The 26,381-nt window shown below is 33.9% G+C and overlaps 1 protein-coding gene across 2 annotated transcripts in view; it reads left to right on the forward strand.

Annotated features, from left to right (window-relative positions):
• The window catches only part of LOC123677728, an 81,787-nt gene that overhangs the window by 37,127 nt on the left and 18,279 nt on the right, over positions 1 to 26,381 (forward strand). Inside the window, exons 1-3 of one of the 2 annotated variants that reach the window (XM_045614417.1) lie at positions 7,975 to 8,226; positions 8,513 to 8,787; positions 14,811 to 15,167. In XM_045614417.1, coding sequence (XP_045470373.1) covers positions 8,706 to 8,787; positions 14,811 to 15,167 — 439 coding nt within the window. In that variant the 5' untranslated portion in view covers positions 7,975 to 8,226; positions 8,513 to 8,705. Of the gene's footprint in view, positions 1 to 7,974; positions 8,227 to 8,512; positions 8,788 to 14,810; positions 15,168 to 26,381 lie in introns of those variants that run through there. The other variant, XM_045614418.1, reaches the window with a different exon arrangement.

Consider the following 26,381-nt stretch of genomic DNA (forward strand, 5'->3'; position numbering starts at 1 on the left):
AGAATAACTGTTTGTTGTTTCGAATTTATCTAAAATATTCACCCCTTATTATTACTGTATGTTACGTTAGGTACTGCTTTTGATTAATATTCTGAATACTAACGCGGCCCTGTAATTCTTTCCGCTATAGTACAGGAAAATATACGTATGCTAAAATATTTCATTTCACTGCCGGAACAGCCAGAATTCCGCGTAGCCGGAATTTTCAATAGGAAAAACACAATAAGGCCATCTACGACACGCCGAATCATTGTAGCGTGAAGACGAACAGCGGTAATGTTTAACGCATTTTGTCCGCTATATTTCCCACATGCGGACTGAATATGGAATGAATCTCAGACGTGGACGGTGCACGGGACGGATCAGAGCTCTTGACCTCGTCATGCAGGCTTACCTCGAAAAATTGATGAAATTTCAACGAGGTCCCGGGGCTTGACATTCTCCTGAGGTTGATCTCCGCAACGTTCAGACCGAAATGTTTCCCTAATGCGTTTTTGCGTTCGTTAAGGTGGAGGAAGTTGGGGTGTATTGCGGAACGACATCCAGAAAAGATCAAATGAGGGGACGTCTCTGATGTACGCGAAGAAGATCCTCCGTTGGAACTGCTTGATTTAATTGCAAGGCGTCTCTTTTCGGCGCCAGTCGTTCTGAAAAACTGTAGCGTGAGTGGGTCGAATGAAAAGTTGGGAGTTTGATCAGATGTACAGGGTGGCAAATTTCGATTTTTTAGGTCTAAAACTTTTAAACCAGAGGAAATAGACAAAATCTGAAACCCCATTCTAGGTCTCTTTTTCTAAGAAACTAACAAGGGTAGTATTCATTTTTGGCCACCTTCTTTTGTTTCCGAGTTATAAGCGAAAATTGGAAAAAAGGAGACATCGAAAAACATTTATATCTCCGCTAATACTGATGCTAGGAGCTCTGAAATAAAAACATTATACACGCACTTTTTCACGTAGAATCCAGTGGCGTGCTCGTATTTTCATAAGGGTTTTTAACTACGAAGCTATGACCCAAAGTTTTGTTTGGAAACACTAGATTTCTGTACCATTTTTTGAAAGCTTAATTTTTTTTTATTTCAAAAATATATAACATCGTATGGTTTGTATCAAAATAAATATAAGAAAATGCTGCAACTTGTTTCAGAATATACTATTATTGCACATAATTATAAAAATTGATATTTGTGAAAATAAATTAATGGAATAATTGAATCATATTAGATATATCGTATTGTATCACTTAACTATTGATCATTTCGTTACAGGAAATTAAATCTTCAGATTCAATCGGAATAAAAAATTTTCTATGACTACAAAACCGAACCAGTCAAGATTACAATTTCAAGCTTTCAGCGACGATCAGGTCCGAACGATATGAAGTTGCGTCTATAATTAGAATAACAATTCCAAACATTATGCAAATATCCTGTCAATAGCTACTTCAGAACCATTGTGAATTCAAGCTATTGCTCGAATCTACAATAAATGATAATAATAATGAAAAAGGATAACATTGACGTGAAGTCAGGAGCGCTCGTTCATTCAAGAGCGATGTTTGAGACTAAATCTACCTATCAAAAATTCTGTTGTCACCAAAGTGGAATTTGTGTTTGGATGATTGAGCGCACGGAATACTGACTTCATGTCAGGGATTCCTTCTTTTTTTCCCATATAAAATTTTTCGAAACAAAAAGTTCTTCCCATGATTTGAAAAGCAAAATTAACTCGGAGAAAGAAAGGCTTGAAACAAAAAAATATACTCGATTGTGCTATGCTGTTATGCTGATAGAATTGTGTTCTTGTTTCTTTTTTGAATTTTACTTATTTGATGGTAGTTTTTTGTGAAATATTTATGCAAAATGAAAATATCCACTATTCATGTAGGTACTAGATAAACATCACTGAATAAGGAAGGAAATGTGTCTACTTGATAAAGTATACGTTTCGGAATTTTGAATTTTTTATTTCAATTCTTCTTATAGTCAGTGTCCTATAGTTCAAGAAACTTACTGAATTCACAATGTATATTAATTTTCAACTTGCCTTCCAGAACATCGTAGGCTACCTAAAAGAAAAAGTTTCCCTGCTAGGATATACAGAGATAGCAATCTCAACAGGTTAGGTCATTGATTTCTTTCTAACTCTACTGTGAAATGAATATGCAAATCAACATCCACTATTGAAATAACAATTTAATATTTTGTGGTTGATGTTGACTTTAATCAATATTTGATCACTTTGAATTAGAAATATTTTCTTTCAGTTAGCCACCTAAGGTTATCCCACATGCAAGATAATGAAATGAATATGGAAGTTTGTATATTCAGTAATTTTTTTTTTGAACTGCGAGGCACTAACTAAAAAAACTTGTAATAAAAAATTGAAAAAATCCGAAAAATACGTATGTCGTTATGCTGATTTAATTATTCAATTCATTAACGTTCACTCAATTTGTAAAATTTCCCATAATTGAGTTTTCTTCTGGTTGGTTTCGGATATTTTTTGGAATTCCATTTTGAACAAAAAAGGATATAACAAAAAAAGATAGTGAAGGTTTTGGTACAATGGTGTTATAATTTCGATATTCATCTCTAAATAATTTGGGAGGTGTTGATGAATTTTTCAAATATTATAACTGATTATTTGCTACTACAGCCTAACCTCGATTATCTAAAGCTAAATCTCCATAACTCACGTCTTAAAAGAATAGGATTTTCACTTCAGATATTCCACAATGAGTTGGTATAAAGCTTATTGGGATGCGAAAGTTCTTCGGCTAGAACGTAGCTTCCCTTCCAAACGAATCTTCGACAGGATGAACCTCTTTGATGGATGACCGGGATTTCGGGTTTCAGCATCTAATATTTTGATTATTAACCAAGTCGTCTATATGGAAATGAGTCCAGGGCCCTTGATCAATTTTGATATGAAATATGTCCGGACTGGATAAGTTTCCAGGGAAGTTTTTCCTGTTTACTTCTTTTAATTTTCATATTTTGCAGTACCAAATGGGGGTTTCCCTCTGATGAGTAGAATTTTTATAGTTTAATTTCTATTATCTATGGATGTTCAATTTTTCATCCAATTACCTGCTACAAATTATCTTTTGATTCATTGGAAGAATGTTTTGATCTTTTTTTTTGACGAACGAAAAATCTTTGAGATGTTATTATTTGGCAAAATAATTTGTGAATTGCCTCCCCATTAATTTCGAACTCTTTTCGGAATATTTTGAACTCACAGGTTCAACCAAATTTGAAGACTGCCAATAAGGCAAAATAACTGATTCATGTTTATAATTTTTGATAGAAAAATTTGGAGTCAAATCCGGACACTCGACGACTAACCAGTACGGAAAGTCATACATAATTAATTAATGAAAAAAAAGGAAGAAAGTAGATGAAGTGTTCACTGACTTTCCCGAAGATTTCGATAAAGTCTAGCATGAATTCCTTATATACAAAATGGGAATAACCAACAATATGGAACTCACCATAGAATCCTACATGACAAATAGAACATTAATAATGAACATGAATCGGAACTGAATCAACAGAAAGACTAATGAGAACAGGACTCCCCCAAGGATCAATAATTGGGCCGATTCTCTACCTCATATACAAGGTGATTCACCGAGATGGCCTATTAGACATTTATGGAAAACTAATCAAAACTTTGAGATAAAAATTGGCATATTGCGGTTTGAGAAAATTATTCTTTTCCCTAAAAAATTTTCAGATCTCTACAACTTTCGGTTAAATCGGAAACAGACTACTATTTCTCATTTCAACTGACACACCCAGTATATTATTGTATCATTAAATAGCTTTTTTGATGACAATTTCGACCCCCACAAGTTTTGTACGTAGAATCGACTGAAATAATAAAAAAAATAGGTTAAATTTTGAAAATATTGAGTTTTGATGAAATTGAGCTGTCCAAGTTTATGATCTTTTTATAAACACATTATACGTTTCTGGTCCAAACCTCAAACAGTATTTCAATACTACGTATTGGCAGAGCCGCCGCCAGATATTCTAGGTGTGCCATTTGAAACAAGGAAGTGGTTGTCTGTTTCCGGTAAAACAGGAAGTGTTAGAGATCTGAAAATATTTGAGGGAGAAAGATTATTGTCTCGAACCTCAATATGCGAATTTTCCGCTCAAAATTACAATTAGTTTTTCATAAACGTCTAATAGGTCATCCTGGTAAATTACCCTGTATGTGGAGGAGTTAACTACAGACGATGATGACTTACCATGCTGGTAAGCACATCGAAAAACAAACAGATACTGAATGCACCATGGTATGATACTATCATATCAATGAACAGTGTCACAAAGGTATAGAATCTTCACCATTCCTAGACAATTTGAAAAAAAAATTGAAGAAAACATGGACGAGAAAAAACGGATTCATTATAATTCATCAATAGTTATAGTAATAGTAATAGTTTATTCATGCTAATACATTACAAAAATGCTTACATACGTCAAACTACAAATCAAAAAGAAAAATATACAAAAGTATCACTCCTGAAAATCAGAAAAATCACAAGAGAAGTATTCATCTTTGGAATAGAAACATTTTTGACTGAAACTTTAAACTTTTCAATGGTAGTCATCTTCATAGCGGTTGGCAGCCTATTGTAAAGTTTAGGCCCGTAATATGTTACTCCACACTTCATTTTGTTGATTCGATGGAAATCGGTATAAATATGCCTTCTTCGACATGTACCGTGATCATGCACAACTTGGTTTGTCCTATATTCAACCACATGATACTTCACATATAACAAACATTTCAACATGTATAAACAAGGGACAGTAAGAATTTTATTTTGTTCAAAAGCATTCCTACAATCATCTCTGAAACCGAGCAGGCTTATTACCCTGATAGCTTTCCTCTGTAGACTGAATAGACAGACGCTTTACATTTGCATCATGACCCCCAACACAATATACCATACGACATCTTTGATTCAATAAAGCATGATAGACATTCCTTAACACTGTATTCGAATCTACACCAGACAATGTTCTCAATGCATAAACACAAGATGATACATGCTGACAAACGCTATCCATGTGAGCATTCCAAGATAATTTGCTATCTATATAGACACCCGGTTCAGTTGAAGCAATTCCCTCCATATCTCTCATTGAAAAATACATAAACTTTGTTTTAGTTACGTTCAAATTGAGCTGGTTGCTATGAAACCAATCCGAAACTACATAAAATGCTTCGTTAATGTTAATAACCAAAAGTTCCTTAGATTTTGCTTTTTTCAATACCGTTGTGTCATCGGCAAAAATGACGAAATCGGCGCCCTCATCACTGTTTACAAGATCGTTCATGTAAATAATAAAAAGAAGTGGCCCAAGGACAGATCCCTGAGGTACACCACATTTAACATCACACATATCAGACATACTACCACTGCGATCTACACACTGTTTCCTATTTATGAGAAAGGAATTAATATGATTTATTTCACTCCGATCAATATTATAGAACATTAATTTGTCAAGAAGCTTTTCCCTGGAAAGACAATCGAAAGCTTTGCTCAGATCACAAAACAGTGCCCCTATGTATTCGCCCTCATTGAACTCTCATTCACTACTCTCATGAGTTCAGCAATAGCAGTTGTTGTAGAGAGATCTTTTCTAAAACCAAATTGAGATTTATTAAAGATGTGGTTATTCTCAAAAAATGTTGTTAACTGCTGTTGCATTACTTTTTCCAAAACCTTCGAGAAAACAGATATAACTGAAACCGGTCTGTAATTATCTACCAAGTCATCGGGACCCTTTTTGTGCACAGGGACTACTCTGGCCAATTTAAGTATATTTGGGAATAAGTTATCTCTTATACAGAAATTTATTAATTTTGTTAGCGGGTTAATGATCTCACTAGCTAAACTCTTGAGTATTTTACTGTTGAATCCGTGTAAGTCACGACTACTTTTATTTTTTAGTGACATTATTACATCTCTTACTTTGATCTCAGATACCGGAGAAAAAGCAAACCGAATACCATCCAACCCAGATCCTCTAGAATTGCAGTAATCTCGAATGAAATCCGCAGATGATTTTTTAGAAGGAGGAATTTTGCCAATAATTTCTTCAGGGACTGTAAAAAAGAATTATTGAAGTCATTAGGTGTTAACTTGCTACCAATTTGTCTACGCCTTTTCAATAGGTTTGTACTTTCTTTTACCACGTCCCAAATCGCTTTAGGACTAAAGTTCCGTTCTCGAAGGTAATTATCATTGTATTCTTTTTTTGCCTTTTTGAGCTCAGATCGATATAGCTTCAGATAGTCTTTATATTTTTTTTAACGCTAGTTGACCCATCAACTGCAGCAATATCTCTATAAAAATGTAATATCTTTCTCATTTACCTTAAATCATCATTGAACCAACAAACTGGCATCATATCAACACAATGCTTATACTTCTTTTGCGAGAATGCTAGATCTGCACAGTTTTTCAAGAGAATGACGAACATCTTGAACTTCTCATCAATGCAGATATCACTATTATCAATGAAATCCCAACATATATCTCTCACTAGGAGATGAATCATATTCGAACCCAACTGAGTAATAGGTTTACACAGATCACTGGCTCTATTTATTTTTTCCCCGAAAACATAACTTGTTTCTACAGCAAAGTGATCAGAGAAACCAAGATCAACAACATATCCCGAGGACTCAAAAATATTAGTAAAAATATTGTCCAAACATGCAATTTCTCTAGTCGATGACATTACAATGCTATGAAGCCCATATGTAGAAAAAAGGTCAGTCATCTCAGATCTGTTTGGATAGTTTGTTAAAAAGTTGATATTAAAGTCTCCCAATACAAAAACATTAGAATCACGGACATTTACCCTCTCTAAAATGTTCGAAGTCAAATCAATAAATTTTTCAATGCTACCCAGTGGAGCACGATACATAGTTATTATTATTAGTTTCAATTTTTTTGACTGTATTGCACACACCTCGAGTTCCATTTCTACAGACATTGAATTTATATCATTGTTCGGTGTAAAAAGACCCGCATGAAAATCTTTAACAGCGGCTGCCACATGAATATGATACTTACGCGCATAATGAGAAATAATACTATAATTATTTATTTTAATCTGCTCCAATTCGTTATTTGCCAACCAATGTTCACTTAAATAAGATTATATCTTTATCAATATTTGCAGATTCAATCTGTTCAATTTTATTACGGAGACATTGAACATTAATATGGAGAATACTGAATTTATTATGTTCCTCTTTTAAGTCTTTGCATTTTTTGTCCCCCTCTGAAAAAAAATTTGGGAATTAAAAATCTTTATCATTCAATGACTTAAAAACTTCATCATTCGGACGCCTAAACTGAAAGCTGAGTTGGATCCTACTGTATTCAATTTCTTTACAATAATTTTAGCCGTAGTTCCTAAATTACCAATGTATGCCGAAACTGCCTCTTCTGAAATGTTGCCTGCAATTTTACCAAGGTATAACCAGCGTTTTCTAGGTGCACCAGTAATTATTGATGTATTTCCTGGTTTTGGGGCATTAATCCCAGTGCAAATCGCAGTCTTCCGAGGTTTCCGTTTGCGATTATCATTCACTAATTTCCATTCGTTTTGTGCATTGGATGTAGACTCATTCAATACTTGCGAAATATTGGAGGTTACCATTTGTTTATGTTTGGAAATATTATCTGGCTGTTTATCGACGCGATTTTGTACAGCGGGAGCCTCCTTATGTGAGAACCTTGATCTTTAATCAGGATGTTTGCCATCCTCCTTTTGTAGTACAATATTATTTCATGTGTTGCCATACTGGTTAACATTTTCTGAAGAAATCTCTTTTTTATGTGATGTACCTTCAATATTGTCCGCTCGACTCTTTGAATATTGCGAATTTACGGGAATAATGGCAATGTCGCAATTTTCAACGTTTTCACTGTCTTTAAATGTTCTAATTAAATATTCCTGTGATGAAATAGTTAATTGTTGATTTTTGATTGATCTCTCCATTTCTGTAATGAGTCGTTTTTGATATTCAATTTCAACATTTGCACCTTTGAGGTCCTTTTCGGTGCTAACTAACTTATAGGTTATATCTTGCTGTTCCTTATTTGTTTCATCAGATTCGACTTGGAAAATGTCTAATGTGGATTCAATTAGATTTCGAGTGGATTCACATACTTTTATATCAGGTAACATCTTTGTTAAAATTATCTCTATTAATTTGCTCTTTGTGAGTAAATTTAACTCTCGTATAGCTATCTCATTCACAGCCATCTTTGACAATAAGAAATATTATAAAATAATAAACAAAATAAAAACGGTATGCCAAAATCAGACTAAAATCGATTCAATTTAAATTGTTTTCATTCGATTTTTATATTCGTGGCTGAAACTGAAAGTTTCATTCTTCTTATATCATATTCTGATCCATCTGGATATTATCATTTTTTTGTACATGAGATTTTTTTTTTACAGCAAAGTGACTCCATAAACGACAGAATAGAAGAAATAACAACAGTTATGTAACTCAAGTTGGACAATAATTTCAACTAATTCTCAGAAGTGATTCCTAAAATAAACTCTAGAAATATTCACCATATCATCAGGGGGAATTGTATCATCCAAGTCAGTGTTTAATTATTGAACAACGTGAAAACCTCCTGCCAAGATGTTAGAACCTAATAACAGATATATCTCATGGTTGAAGCCTGGCACGGTCCTGCTCACCCTGATCATCTTCACAATTCCAGGTAAGTAGATTCTGATGTACCTCTAATTTCCTTAGCTGAGAAAATATTTTCCCCCATATCATAAAGAACAAAATTCCATTAGGAATCCTTCAATATCAATGGAAAGGGAATAATATCATTTCTCTCAGGAGTAACTCGGATCAATATGCACGTAGGAGTGTAAAATACGAGATACGCAGAGATGCTCCTCACATTCTCATAAATGCTTATACTCCGTGAATAATATTGCTAATAATGATAAAATGCAAAGTCGATCACCTTCAACCAAATAAATTTCAAGAACGAATTATTTATGCAATTTTAAGGAAATATATAGATAAAACAATTTTTTCATTTGGATTTGAACCATGAATTCCGGGTTAAATCACAGAAGAAAAATAAAGAAATATTGTAAAATAAGATATCTCAGGTTTAATTGCAAACCAAAAATTTAATGCATCTTCTATACTTCCTATTGAGGAGTGGTCTCTATGATGAATATAATTAAGTAGCTTATCTTAGAATATTCTCAGTACGGCAGCAAGAACATTTCACTAAACATAATTCCTGAATTAACTTAACAGCTTGAAAGCTTTGTAATGATGGCCATTCTGAGTTTTCGTATTCTCACCCGGTACTTTAAGCGGTGGTGGGGGAAAAACCTAAAAATTCAATGTCTATGTTATTGCTTTCGATTAGTGAACTAAACTTTGAATAGTCCACTATCTGGGCAGTTGTCACTTTTGCCATTTGACCAGTGAGAACTACTCCATTGGTAAAAATGAAAACTCGCTTCAGGAACGCATGGAAATTGTTAAAATTTACTACATTGTGAATATTTTGCATTCACAGTTTGAAAGACTAAAGCACTCTACGGTCGTTGTGAAGCACCTTCTCGGCCGATCATAGCGAAACTGGTGAAAAAATTTTAGCTGATGGGACAATTAGTGATATGAAGAATCGAAAACGTATGCATCGCTATTTTTCTTTCAATAATAATAATAATAATAAGTCTTTATTTCCTACAGGTTAGTACCCAATTACAGGAAATACAAAAACAATAATCAATATGAAATTAATAACAATTTATAAAGAAAAAAATAAGCTATATCATGAACGTAATCCAATAAAACAATGACAATTAATAGATAAACAACTCATATACACCCCAACAGACAGTTTTCAGGCCTCGCGGAAAAAAAAAATAAAAGACAAGAAAGAAATGGAAATCATATACAATACAATGTCATGTGTGATCATCTTAACTTCAGATGTTTTCATTTAAATATAAATTACAGATATAATCTAGAGATTGATAATGCAGATCACATCTTTCCGCTATAGAATTAACAACGGAACAAGCATATCTAAGTGGTGACTGCAAAAGCAAATTAGTTCTTGGTGTACTAACATAGAAAAGGTATCTGGTTCTAGCATTCGGGCGAGGTACGAGAAAATCTAGCTTACTCAGCAACTCAACGGAGTAATAGTAACTATACGAGCAGTTAGAACATCTCTGTTTCATTTAGTTTTATCGGTACCATAATTCCATAGAAAAACACCCTGCAGCTTTGTAAATAATCATTTTATAGAATACAAACTGCAGGTTCATACAAATTCGAATCCATGCATACATTTGTGCTACAAAATTACCTACTTTCCCCTTTTCAAATTCCTGATGGGGTTGCAACCCTCTCCAGGGGGTTGCTAGTAGAAGCAAGCTTTGTATCCCATATCATGTACCCCTGTCATCAAAAATCGACCTGTTGGAGTGTTTTCACAAATTCTGATTCATTGAATTCAATGTTGAATGATACGTTGAATTATTGAGAGTGGAAACTTTTGAATGATACACCCTGTATATTGTCCAGTTTATAATGAAATACCCTGTGGTCGAGAGCAACTTATTTCGAACGAATATCGAAATGAAAGACAAGAAGACATTACACTCTACAGTATTCAGATAATATGTAAACCTAGCCAAGTTAAATGGAGCCACCAGGAAGCCATCCGTCGTTAATGTTCTGTTATTCCCATGTGGTAACGCCTCCATTTGGGAATGCATTCCAGATTATTCCTATCTAAACGTGCCTACTCAAATACCGGCTACCTGACGATAAGAATTGTCGTTTCGCAGAACAGTTTTTCCTGCACTACTCACGGTAATCTTCACGTCGAGTCTTTCTGTATCGAATATTCTCTAAACACACGTGAGTGGCGAAAAACCGACCTTGACAGGGTAACCCATTTTGAAAGATACACTTAAATAACTCAAAAAATATGTTTCTCTAATTCTGTGGTTATTTCGTTCATTCTTCCACATCTTGTAGAACAAAATCGTGCGAGAATATATCAGAAACGCACAGTTTTCATGGTTATATTTCATTATTCTATGTTGGCACTCCGAACTTTCCGCCACGGCTTTATCTGTCAATTCATCAATTTGCCTTAAAGAAATCAGTTCTGCCAACCAACATTTTTCAATGCAGAAATCACTACATGATATTTATGGAAATATTTCATTAATTCCAATAAAAATGCAATGAATTAGAGAAAATAATGTATAATACTCGTACAGAAGGCTCATTCTACCACTCGTTCATTCCAAAACTCGCCACTTCGTGGCTCGTTTTTGAATTTTGAACTCGTGGAAGAATATCAATGCCTTCTGCACTTGTATTATAAATAACTATTCTCTAATTCTATGGTTATTCCGTTCATTCTTCCACATCTTGTAGAACGAAATCGTGCGAGAATATATCAGAAACGCACAGTTTTCATGGTTATATTTTATTATTCTATGTTGGTACTCCGAACTTTCCGCCACGGCTTTATCTGTCAATTCATCAATTTGCCTTAAAGAAATCAGTTCTGCCAACCAACATTTTTCAATGCAAAATTCACTAAATTATATTTATGGAAATATTTCATTAATTTCAATGAAAATGCAATGAATTAGAGAAAATAATGTATAATACTCGTACAGAAGGCTCATTCTACCACTCGTTCATTCCAAAACTCGCCACTTCGTGGCTCGTTTTTGAATTTTGAACTCGTGGAAGAATATCAATGCCTTCTGCACTTGTATTATAAATAACTATTCTAGTGAAATATCTTAGTCTTCAGGAGTACATCAAATATTGGAATTTAATGTGACGTTATAGTTTGATATCAAGGACATTTCAAGGTCAAGTAGATTTTTTGAATAGGATATAAACTTACACTTTTTTCTTTAGATGATAATCTCATTGTTTGTGTAATAACGTTTCGCCATAAAATGAACAATTAGGGAGAAATGCAGTGTTTTATGGTCAGAATGGTTATGATGAAAATCTTCTACACACGATCTACTGAGCATATTTGAGGAAGTGAGTATCTATTAAGACAAATAACACATCCGAAAATTCATTTGTTATTGGAAGAATCGAGCAAAAATTAAATTAGCACATTTCACCTTCAAAAGTTTTTCTTATGATTAGCAATGCACAGTTCTATCCTCTGTTAGAAGTCTCAGATAGTTGATAAAAGCATCAATTATCGAGAAAAGATTATAAGTACAAAGAAATTAATATCAAGAATAAACTAAAAAAATTGTAGGTATGCAATTACGCACATTCTGAAACATCTTCTTGCAGTGGTATCAATTTCAACATTCGGCATGCGGTGAGTTTTTATTATCGCGGTGCGGTAAAATAAAATCAGAACAACAAAATTGTTTCAATTTTTGAATTTGTTCATACGGAATACAAAAAGGATGATTTTATGAGAATCAACTTTGAATCACTTCATCCTGATCATCTTAAACATAATATACTTCACATCTCCAGAGAAATTCATTTGATGAAACGGAAAAAACAAAATATTCCCGATTTTCTGAGAATATTCTGCAGAGAAAAATGTATATTCTCTATTCAAAAAATGTACTTTACTTTGAAATGATCTTGAAGGCAAATCCCAAGCTTACATTGAATGAAAACACTGAAAACTTACAATTGAAACATATTTTGATCCAGTCTTTCCCGGAGGCGCTATTTCAGAGGAGCTTTCAAAATCTGACCACAATCTAACCGCAGGTTTTTTGTTTTTCAAAATTTCTCCTTTCTTACAGATAGAAGATCTGATAATTGAAATGTTTGTAGTGAAAACTACAAGATTGCTATCAGATCATGTACGAGTATCATCAGATTTCAGATTTTCAGTATGTCTTCAAATCAAGGGTTCTGATCTTTTGGTCACCGGTACATGAGTAGACACACCAATTCAGAGATCAAACTTACTTAAGCCTTTTACGTCTAAGAAACTGAGAGAAAGTGGTGATTAATAATTGTGCCTGCAGATGGCACTTATATAGCTTAATTATGAGACTATTTTCCTGTTGGGAATAGTGATAGGAAAAAACTCAGAATGTGTTTTCTAAACATCAGCGAAAGCTACAGGCCTACAAATTAAGAACAAACCTCATTCTAACATTGAAGAAATATGGAAAACTTTACTTCAGCAGACATTCATTCAAACTATAATTACATTCATCTAATGAAATTTTACTCAATCTAGATATGAAAATGTCTACCTATTTATAATTTTCAATTTCGGTACTGATTTTGTTGAATAGTTCCATATCCTGGTATACAGGGTGACCTCCTTCCATTTCTGAATTTTAAATTTGGTATAAAAAGATTGGCAGCAAAGATAGCGCTTTTTCGAAAATGTAGAATGAAGAAACAAAATGTTTTTCATTACAAATAGTTACTAACGAAGTACTATCGGAAGCAAAAGAAAAATAAGAAATTATTGAGAAAACGGGTGATAACTCCACAATTCACAATTTAATTTCTTCATATAGTTAAAGTTACCAACGAAGTAATTTGTATAACAAATAGTTACAAGCGAAGTAGGTACTATCGGAAGCCAAAAAAAATTGGAATTTTTGAAAAGTGGTTGCTAAATTTTTCCATTTTAGGTTAGGTAACAAACGGAAATTTTTGTGTTACAAATAATTATAATACTGTCTATGGACTGAATTTTTGTCACGAGAAAAATCGAAAAATATCGTGATGTTAGCACCCCAGCGGAATGCGATAATTTTCTACCAGTATCCTTGAGGTACAAACGAAAATTTCGGTGTTACAAATAGTTACTGACGAGTTACTAGCGAAGGCAAAAAAAATCTTCATTTTCGAAAAAAATGAGTGGTATCTTTAAGGACACTTGAGCATATAATCTCTGCAATCTATACTAAGGACATTCTGTGAGACACCAGGAATAATTAGTATAATAAATTATATAATAAAGATAATAGGAAGTCGGACAGCCAGTGAAACACAACTTTTTAACTGAGCTACGTTTCCTCTGTATATTCAGAAATGAGGGTGATCATTATAAAAGGTGCATCAGTGAGATGCTATATATATATAAATATTAACCCCACTGTAAATGACAGAAATGATACCCAAAACTTGAGTTTTATTTATTCCAATATTTTGAATTTGTACAAATTGAATAGAGACCAACCGAGAGAAAGAATAACATGAACATGTGTACCTTGTTTCGCTTTCAACCTGTATTGTTATTGTTTTTGTGTCATCATACATCTGCTCATAAGTTGAAGTTGCCATTTGAAATGTGAATTTTCCATTTCATATTTTCAAAGGTGATGTCTTTTTCTGTTCTAATTTATTATTTTAAATTGTTAATTCTTGACAAAATTTTATGTATACACCGTGTGTTCAATGTTTTGTTAGACGTTAGACGACAACAATTAACTAAGGGTGAGTCACCGCCTAAAGTTTTTCAAAAATTCTGTAATGGTTTATTATTGTATTCTTGCTGTGAAGAAGTCTGAATATACAGACGAAACGTCGCTCAGTTAAAAAGTTTTGTTTCATTTTCTGTCGTACTTCCCATTATCCTTGTTTATTATATACATTGCGAAGGACGTGAAATTGTTGATATAATAAATTATTTCTTTTCCAAAGTCACTACCGATGTCTTCTCTTTTCATCACGGACATTATGAAGACATATCTGAATAATTTTTTTTTCCAGAATGTCTCTCCCTACGTCTCACGAACATGACGGCACCTTTGATCCAAGATCCAAGGGAGAACATGAACCTCTTCTGTGAATTCGATATGGGTGGAGAAGATCTTTATGCCGTAAAATGGTACAAAGATGACCACGAGTTTTTCAGATACAGCCCAGCAGGTCAACAACAGTTGCTTCAATTCCAAGTTCTTGGCGTGCATGTTGACGTATCCAGAACGAAGTGTTCTATGACATCTTGCAATCTGGTACTTAATGATTTATCCAGAACGTTCAGCTCGGGAGCTTATAGATGTGAGGTATCCACAGAGGCGCCAACGTTTAGGTTGGCATCGCAGACCCATAACATCACAGTTGCAGGTAAATAGCTTTATTAAATTCTGGTTTCTGTTGAGCATTTAATGGTTCACTTTGAATACTCGGCATAAAATTATTGATTATATTAACTGGAGAGAAAAAAAAGTTTACTAAGATTATGTACTGTTATTCCGAGACTCACGTGTTCAAATTGATTCAATAATATTTTGTTCTTCATCTATCGTTCCTATCTCTCCTACTGTTTAGTGATTTCTTCATTAAAAAATCTGGGTTCCCAGAACATTAATGTTTTATGTGTATCAAATTTGACAAATAATTGATGAATTCGTGACAGGAGAATTCTGAGTACCAACTCTGAATATTTAGTTACTCAACATTGTCTGGTGGAATGCTTTCTCTAGTCAATAATTGTATGTAAATTTGAGCTTCTATACTCAAAACGTGAATTTGAACTGGGGTCGTTTTGCTTCGGTGAGCCTTCCGGGAACTGCGACCATGCAGATCTTTTGTTCACTAACGTGAATTAACTATAACTTAACTTTAAGCAAGTGGTTCCGCCATGCAAAATGCCCACCATTTCGAAAAACACCTTATATGAATTATTCAAATAACTTATATAAATTTCTATTTCAACTTTTATATTAATGATGTAAAATAACCTTAAAATTTGTCTATAGGAATTGATAGGGTGTCTCAGTGTTTCCACTAAGCAAAGTCTCATTTTGTAGTAGTTTTCTTGGTAATAGTAATCCAAATTACATCTATAAATTCCAGATCTTGTACTAACGACATAATTAGGTCCTAATTTTAAGCACTTTCATCATCGACTACCACTCTAACCCACGATGATCTAAATTTTTAGTGGCCATTCTTATTCGACTCTATTTGGGATATTGATTACAGATACACTTAATCTAATAGATCTAATGATCAAAAATTGAATCGGAAATTTACTAATATTCATAATGGAATCCTTCTCATGTTTTTTTGCTGCAGAAAAGAAAGAGATTCAAATGAACTAAATCATGCACGGAACACTGTTTTAGGAAGAACATTCATCTGGTTGACTTGGCCGATTTGGGTTAAATCTTCAAATTTTGGGCTCAAGAGTCTATAGTTGAAATATATATTCCTACCTACTCATAATACATTCTGGAAATTTAGCATAACAATTCTGAAAAGAAAAAGTTGGTGTCTTCAGAATCATGAAAATTTCAAAAATAATATCAAACACATTAGGAAATCACTGTGTGAATACTTTCATAGAATGAAAACAAATTAAGATCCCAGATTTCCACTCGAAAAATGCGTTTCATACTTCTGGTTTGTCTCACGACCTCACATCCTTGAAACAGCCTTAACTCTTCTATGAAAATCGATGGAAACATTCAGTTTGATATACTATAGATATTAAGATATATGTATAAATACACTGCTCAATAATTGATAGGGATCACTTACTTCTTCTAAATTTATTTCAGAAATATTCGCTCCAAGATTATAAATTTAGTCAGATATCAGAGTATTTTCAGTTGATAATATGGTTCACTTGAGAAAAGAATGAAAAAATGGAAAGTTGGAGAGAAAAAAAGACTTTATTAGGAACACTCAAAATTCTGTGTTTGAATAACATAAAAATTTTATGATGAAACCACAAGAAGGCTGAAGTTTCGGTTAAGCTAGTACCTAGTTGGTCCCCCACAAGCTCGTCTCAAGCATTCTACCCTACGAGGCATACTTTCGATCAAACGATTTATATAATTTTGGGACAAATTAGTCCAAATATCCCGTAAAGCGTTAGAAAGGTCCTCCAGGTTATTGATCGGTTGTTCTAAGGTTGTCAATTGTCTAGACATCTCAGACCAGACATGTTCGATGCAATTCATGTCCGGAGAGCGAGCTGGCCAGTCCATCCTATCAATAGCATGAGTTTCTAGCGCTTCATTAACCAGACGACTACGGTGTGGACGGGCATTATCGTCAATTAAAATGAAATTCTCGCCCACGGCAGCCGCAAACGGAACAATTATGGGTTCAATAATCATATCGTGATATCTCTGGCTGGTCATGGTGGTGTTCAGCAGAACAACCAACTCTGTGCGTTGGTTCAAACAAATGCCTCCCCATACACATATAGAACCTTCGCCAAAAGCTGTTGTGGGTACCATAAACTGTTCTGCATACCTTCGATCTCTTTCCCTCCAAGCAAGAATACGTCCATCGGAGTTGACCAAACGAAATCTAGACTCATCCGTAAATAAATATCGGCTCCAATCTTCAAGTGTCGAATTGCGGTGCTCCTCAGCCCATAGCCGTCGATGAACCCGGTGTTCCCTATTCAAACGGGGATGTTGTACCCTCCTACGTGCTCTCAAACCACGAACATGTAGTCGTCGTCTTACAGTCTGGTTCGAAATTAGAACTCCTGTTACTACTCTCAGTGATCTATTAAGCCGCGACGCCGGGTAAGTGTGATTTCTCCTAGCATTGAGGAACAAAAGACGATCTTGAGCAGCTGTTGTACTGCGCTGCCGACCTCCCCCATGAACATAAGCTACTGAGTCGTTTTGGATGAACCTATTCCAAGCCCGACTCACGACACTTTGCGAAACATTCAACCGCCGGGACACTTCTCGCTGGGACAAACCTTCCTGTATCCACCGTATGATTTGGTCCAGTTGCACAGGAGCCAAACGTCTTCTCGGCATGACTGATAAGCTGATATTGTTCTCATTTCTTCAATTATTGTCACCTTATGTGTTTGAACGAGAGAAAAAAACAGATTTAATAACAAATACCACATTGCTTTTCACTCCACCTGTAACAGCCTACAGATAATAATCGATTTTGTGAACAAGAGCCGATGAAGTGAGGAAGACTTTGATATAATCATCTCAAAACATCTTACTTTTTATAAATCAAATAATTTGACAACTATTGTGTCTAATCCTTCACAATAATATATCTATATGATATATTTAGTTTATTTTTGTCTTGGAATGATATTCCAATTTTAAATGACAAATTTAATAATCAACCAAAAGAAAATTCAAAATTACTAAAAATGTATCAATTAAGTAAACGGTTAACTAATTAAAATAAATTAAAATAAATATATCATATAGATATATTATTGTGAAGGATTAGACACAATAGTTGTCAAATTATTTGATTTATATTAAATATCCTTCATCAAGTAGACTCATTAAACTTTTATAATCTTACTTTTTCCTTAGAGAACATATAATGTACAGATATTCACGAGATAACTTGAAAAAAATACAAATGAAGAGAAGTTCGTAAGTGATCCCTAGCAATTGTTGATCAGTGTATTTGTTTAATGGTATTAAGACTCAGATATCATCTGGGTAAAAAGTGTACTCTTTTTTCTTTACCAAGCTTTCGCAATTTATTTATTGCATCTACAGGGTTTCTAAAATTACAGATATATAGTTTTATAGATAGTCCTATGTAAAATGCAACTTTTCTAGATGAAGGGTTTGCGTTGAACATGAGCATTTCCATATTTCACGTTCTATTACTCGGATGCTGATGAAAATTGGTATGAATTGACGTTTAGCGTTGTTCATTCAGAAGCGTGAAATACCTCAATATTTCTCGTTCTACTTCCTTGATTTGGGGGAATATGTGTACTCAGGATAGGACATTGAACATTGCAAAGGAATTTTACCGTTTCTAATTTTACGGTGTGCGTTGCTCTCGCGTGAATATGACCTTTTCGGCGGATAGAGTATTACAATACCGAATATAAATTAATGTGGAAGAATGGTTTTTGAGAAACGAACAACTAGGAAGCCTATACAGTGGACTCTGGTTAACTGGAACCTCGTTAACGCTAAATCTCCGATAATTCGAATTATTTTCAATCCTCTAGAAATAACAGGTCTAAGTCGAAAAATAACCATTCATACCTCGAAATTACTTTACGGTTATATATTGCACCCGTCCTCGAAAAAGGAAACAATTCAAAATTTGCGATTGCTGCGAAATTACATTTTAAGTTTCTGGTTTGCTCTCTTCGACCTCAAGCTCATTGAACATACTTGAGCTGGAGTAGGACTGAAATATACAAGTTTTCATCACGCAAAAAGTAATAAATTCGAAACTCCGTCGCACCAGTCGCAATGTGTCGGTGAATTGATCATATTTCTTGGATATTTCGGCCGTGTAGTTGAGTATGTGATGATAATACTAAGAAATGGTTTGTACTTTAAGTTTTTAATTTTAATTACGCGGTATTAAGTTTTCGGCTAGACAGCCATCTTCAGTACCACTAAAAATAAAAATAGTTGTTGAGTTGAGAGTGGAGTTGACTCGAGCAACAACTTAAGACCTCGGTATGCCAGCTTCTTACTCGTCAAAAATACGTTATTTCCAGTATCGAAGCCAAACGACATATCATAAGTTCTCGAAATGCTGACAGCGAAAGATGGAAGAACATTGACAATCAAACATTCAACCAAGTTGAAAGCAATAACACAAAGGAATATGACCTACGCGAAGAATGTCCTCAGTCTGAGAATAGTGTAATCAGCCGAATATAAATAAAACAAAACAACAACAAAGAATTATAAAATATGGAACGATGTATGAATCGGACATGTTAAAGAATAGGAACATAAAGTGTAGTCATAAAAATCACAAAATGAAGGCACTAGAAACAAGGAAAAAAGCATAACAAAGAGGTAGGCTGCACACAAAAGCGATCATAACCTCTTGCAAGGGATGTAATTTTTGTTCAAATTTAAGTTTGTATGTATGTTCAAGCATTCACCAATATTTCATCTTCACTCTGTTCATTCTCCTAGAATTTTAGCTGTTGTATAATTCTTCGTGTCTGCAGCAAAATTCTCGCATTCTCATGTGGGCTGGACTAATGTCCGCTGAACGAAATGTGGTGTCCAAAAGTATATTTGTTTGGGTATCTCAGGTGTTCCTGTATTCTTGTTTCGAGTGGTCTGTTAGTCCTACCAATGTATGAAGCAGTGCAAGTATCAGACTTAAAATTAAATATGACCCTATCTTCGAGGGTCCGGGCAAGTTCACCTCAAAATCATTGCTGATCCAATTCAGATTTTGTAATCAATAAAAAGAAGGGAGATGATTTTTTTGGTGGAATCGCCTTCAGCAACAGAAAGGTATGTAGAATTCAATAAATTTCTTCGCTTCAATAACCAAGGTGTCGATGGTTTTGGGGTTGAAACTATTGTTGTGGCCGAATTGTTTTATAATGTTTAGTTCTACAGGGTGTGTCAAAAATGTGTAACCAGCTTTCTGGGGTCGATTGAGTTCATTGAAAAATAAGTATAGTTTGATGAATAAACTTATGATCCAAAATGCATATTGAGGAAGATTATATCCTTCCAAAGTTGATGAAATTGAAAAAAAAAATTTTTAATAACTTCTAAACGGTGAATACCACCAGATTGAAATTTCATGCATACATTTATGTTGTTAAAATACATTTTTTTATTACACTTCCACATTTCTGATATTGTTATAAAAAGTGTTTTTAGAGGGCGAGTCATGATTTTTTTCAAACAACTTCTTTCGTTTTATTAGTTTGGGTGGAAAATAGAACCATATCATGAAGCGAAGAAAATTCAGATATCAGAAATGTAATAATAAAAGTATTTTAACAACATACATTATGCATGAAATTTCAATTTGGTGGCATTCACCGTTGAGAAGTTATGCGGAGAAATTCTTTAAATTTTATCAACTTTGGAAGGATATATCTCCCTTAATATGCATTTTGGACAATAAGTTTATTCATCAAACTATACTTTTTTCAATGAACTATCACCCCCAAACAACTCTGTACACATTTTTGACTCACCCTGTATATTGAAATCTGATTCACTCAAGGGGATGGATAGGAGTACAGTAGTAAAGGAAATGAAAGCGGAGATTTTATGGGAAATTGGGAGATTGGAGGCCGAATGTATCATGCTGTCCTTTCCCATCGGTTTATGGTAAATTTTGAAGGATAACCAACCATCATCTCTAGAAATGGTCAAGCCAAGAAAGTTAATGGAACCTGAGTTTTCTAGCTCCAAGGTAAAAGTAACGTTGGGATGTATCTTATTGATATCGTTCAATAATTCATCATGCGATTTTCTGAATATAATGGAAGAATCGTCATTATATCTTGACCAATGTAGGATCCCGTGTCCGAACGATGTTAGGATCCCTTGTTCTACATGATCCATGAAGGCATCAGCGAGGAAAGAGGATTACACATTGCCAAACCATCTCTTTGTTTGTATAATCTGTTGTTGAATAGAAAATAATCATGTGACAGGCAGAAATTCAAAAGAATGGGAAAATCAACGTGGACTTTATCGGGAACATGGTGTTCTTTAAGTAATCGCTCAACAATTTTCACATGATCATCTCTAGGGATAGATGTGTACAGATTGGTAACATCGAGCGCGATCATCAAACAATCTCTGCTCAATTTCGTGTCCTTCAGTCTTTCGATAAATTGAATGGAGTTCTAGGTATATCCAGGTGTGAAATTGCACTGATTTCTCATTAACATTGGTACATTAGGGTTGCTTGAGATGAGGTTCTTAAGGCCTGAGAGTCAGATAGGAATTCATCGTAAACCTTAATGTAGACTTTGAATTTTCTGATGAATGCTGGTTGGGGGAACGAATCCAACGTCCTGAAATTGTTTGTTTGAGAAAAATTCACAGTTTTTTCTATGGAGGTGGATATGTTGATGACTAAGGAAATACCTTTGACAGCCTTAATTATCAGCAAGTCATGTACTTACCTTTACCTCATTCCTAATGGATGTTATATAGGTACAAAATATGATCTGTGTCTATCGATCCTGTCGCATTAGGAGGAACTCAACTGAAGATGTTTGGAATATTCATTTCTTAAGTTGAATATTGTCATTGTTTTTCCATCTTTCGCTATCAGCATTTTGAGCACTTATGCTATGTGGATTTGCTTCGATGATGAAAATAACGTATTTTGGACGATGGTACTGAAGATTGCTCTCTAGCCGAAAACTTTACAAGGACTTATCAAAATTAAAAATAAATACTTGAAGTACGAGCCAGTTTTTGATATTATCAATTGATCATATGTATTGAAAGGTGCAATAATTGTATCGCTTTGTTCTTTAAAAGTTGTGGGGAATATATTTTTTGTTTATTATTTCATGTTTTTATTTCGACTCTCCTATAACTCTATGAGAACTCTCTAAGGATTAGAGCTTTTACGAAAAACTTATTCAGGGTTTTTACCACCAATTTCTGTAACAAGCTTAAAAAATTTGAATGAAATGCTGCTGTCAACATTCTTGCACTAATTTATCAGGAGTAGGTAAATCCGTTTGAAAAATGAACACTTTCAATTGATGAACTCTCCTGACGATTTTAAATCTTAATCAGACTCCTCCATCAGACAAACGTTTAAAATACTCAGAATTTGCCAATTGACCTTTGTCTACACAAGAGACCTTCATATATTTCATTTTGAAATTTTTTAATGTCACTTCATTCATCAGTTAATTCATCCTAATATTCACTATCTACTCCTACTATTAAGAAAAAATATCACTATTCTTCACCTCTACTACCCTAATTTTTTCGTTCATCGCTATATTGCATAGGTAATTTGATTCTATTTGACTTTAATTCAATTCCTGTAATTTATCCATTGAATGATTTCCACATCAACTAAAATATCATAATCGAGAATTTCCAATAGAAAAATATAACATGACTATTTAAAACATGTTCATGGTGGGAAATAGAATTCTCAGAGTTATAAGTTGTCATAACAACCCCACTGGTCTCAGTTAAATATTGAAAATAAATAGAATAAATAAGGTATTAGCCACCTAAAAGCTCGAGTAAATGTATATTTCTTTATAAATGTTCCGTTATAGTTTACCGATATCTCAATTCGATATTTCATAATGTAAATGGATTTTATAATATTTTCTTCGGACTCAATTTCAATGAACAACTCAAAGAACTGAGTTCGAATAAATCAAAAATATTCCTCATGCCGAATGTATCGCAAATCAAGAATTCCCCAATTTCCAGAACACAAGCTGCTGAAGAGTAATTTCCAACGATAGGTTTTATGGATCATTATTCCAATCCTTATTTCGAAACTACTTGCTGAAATTCATGGGTTTTTGGTATGTTACAAGGAATATAAACTTCGAATTGAATTCGAGAAATAAAAGGAACAATAGTATACGATCGTCTTGGAATTTGAAGACCAACAAAATGAAAAAAAAAACGTTCTTATTTAGGAACATGGAAAAATAATGAAAGGAAAGAAGTTGTTCTGATGCTATCGTCTACATACTCTGAATTGAATTTTTTTTTAGAAATATATATTCCTTATGTTCAAAAAATGATTTATTTCCATCAAATTTTTTCCAACACTGCAGTTAGATGATTTCGTGCTTCCTAGTCGTTTTCTTATGTTTTTCATCTAACGTTTCGGCTCAAATTGCGGTGAGCATCTTCAATGGTTTCTTCAGCGTATATGTCAATTTGGCACTTAATTTCTTAGAGTTGAGAGAATTGGCTTAGAAGTGCAATATCATAATTGACAAAAATTGTTGAAAATTATCTCATTTATCTCCTACAAATACCAATAATTCTCTATAACATCGCAGTTCAATAACTTCGTGCTCCCAACAAGTTTCATCGTATCTTCCACTAATTTCGATGAAAAAATTTGAAGAAATTAAATTATTATAGAAATCCAGTCGGTAAGTTGTGATGAGTGAATCAATCATTAGTTTTAGTGCTTATTTTACGGATTTATTGCAATGGTTCATAAAGATTGATGCACTCGTTCAATTATCCCAAAAAAAGGAGGACTTCAAAAAAAATCATGTACCTCTAAAACAGAGCGTTTGCGGGCCCATGTTGATAGGATTTTTTTTTAGCAAGGAATGTCTCATTTTGTTCCTTTAATTCAGGAACATCCTGTATAGTAAGTAGGTTCAGAATAAAGATATTCGAAATGTTTCCGACTTCATACGTTTTATAAACTTTTCCTGTTCCTTTCAAGGTTTTCTGAAGTCTTCTTGGAAGTTTCTTAATTTATCATATCTTTCATCATGAATAAACTAGGAACTTCATAAAATTAATTTATTTGATTTCATAAATATTGTCATCTTTCACGGAAATAATGCCAGCTCATGCCATCAACAATTTCTAATTTTTATCTTTATAACCCTTCGTTTTGAATTGTCACTTCAAGGATATTTATCTGAATTAAAAGAATCGATAGAAATATTATAATGAAAATAACTTGTATTTTTGTATAAAGCGATTATTATAGAGATGATATAACAAATATGTAGCAAATTGACACATCACGGTTTTTTGTTGTTATTCCGAACGCTGTTGATAACACGAATACCTAACGGAATGCATTACGAGAAATATAAACAATAAACAGCCGGAAACTGCTCCGGAACACCCTTTATCTAAATAGCTCAAGGGTATCGAACATCTATTCAATTTTATTCCTCCCTAAAAACCTCGTGAAGCGCCACAAAAAGAATTCACAGGAATTTGTTTCCTGACCATAAATATCTGTTATCTTTATCAACAATGACATATCCGGAGGCGAGCATTACCAATGAAACGGAAAACATTTTCGCTGATGTATCACACGCCAAGTGTCTGAGGATGTGAGAAAGCACAGTCAATGAATATATCCCGCTTTCTAAGGGAACCACTGAATAACGAAATAATAAATCATGAATTATAATTCGTTCTCAGGGTTCAGCAGTTTTCCTCAACCCTATATATTCATCGGCTTGAATTATTTCATTTGGGGTGGGTGTTCACCACGTAAAATTTCCGAAGCGTGCATCCTACATTGCCCTGTCTGGAATTGGATTAAGTTATAGGGACCCGAACACTGAAATCATCTGCAATTGTGATGATGTTTGCTTCTTGGGACTAGCGTTGCACAGACTCGGAGATCTTGGGTCGTTGTCGGAATCGTTCCAGCGTACCCCTATACCCAGGACCTTTAGTTAAATGGCAGTAACACTGTTTGTTCTCTAGTTTATTACATTACGAGTTTTTTTTTGCACGTTTCAGCTACAGGGTAATTGGATTTCTAGTTATTCCACCGTCGCGAAGCGCATGTATACATTCTGAGTAAAATGTTTGATATATATTATACAGTATCTTGTATTCAGAAGGGATTGAAGGTGTTTTTGGGTAGAAAAATATCATTCAATAAAAAAATATTGTTTTGAATAAGGACATTTGTACAGTGTGGGCAAATTTCGATGTTTTAGCACTACAACTTTTAAACAAGAGGAGAAAGACAAAATCTGATACCCCATTCTCGTTCTCTTTCTCTGAGAAACTAACGAGAGTACTACTCATTTTTGGCTACCTTCTTTTGTTTTCGAGTTATACCTAAGCGAAAATTGGAAAAATGGCGATATTGAAAAAAATTTATCTCCACTACAATTGATGCAAGAACTTTGGAATTAAAATATTATAGAGGCACTTTTCTACGTAAAATCCAGTGGCGTGCTCGTTATTTCAACAGGATTTCAATTTACAAAGTAATGTTTTTTCAAATGGGAACACTAGATTTTTGTGTCATTTTTTAAAACTTAATTTTTCCTCATTTCAAAAATATATAACGTTGTATGGTTTGTATCAATATGAATAATAAAAAATGGTCAAAAACCCCTCTTTTCATCTAAGAGTCTCAATATTTCTATGGTTTCATCTGTTGATGAGGACAGAAAAATAGAGCGATTATAGTGCGACAGCACTCTCGGTAGTAGGTAACTATCGAGTAATTTACATGATGAAAGTTGTTGCGGAAATTACTGTCACTATCACTTTATCGTGATCGTCACTTTCATCGTGAAAATGAGCCTTAAAATAAAGTAAGTAAAAAGCATGAAAATGAAAAGACTATAGAAGGCAACTGTGGTAATTATACGATATTAAATTTTTCTGTGCTCATCAACAATTGATACCTACCATAGAAATATTGAAAGTCTTAGATGAAAAGAGGGATTTTGACCATTTTCTTTTATTCATATTGATTCAACCAATACAATGATATATAATTTTGGAATCAGGAAAAATTGTGCTCTCAAAAAATGGCATAGAAATCAAGTGTTTCCATTTGAAAGAATATAACTTTGGGTCATAGAATTGTAATTGAAAATCCTGTTAAAAAATCGAGCACTCCACTGGATTC

Source organism: Harmonia axyridis, chromosome 4 (assembly GCF_914767665.1).
Source record: "Harmonia axyridis chromosome 4, icHarAxyr1.1, whole genome shotgun sequence".
NCBI lineage: Eukaryota > Metazoa > Arthropoda > Insecta > Coleoptera > Coccinellidae > Harmonia > Harmonia axyridis.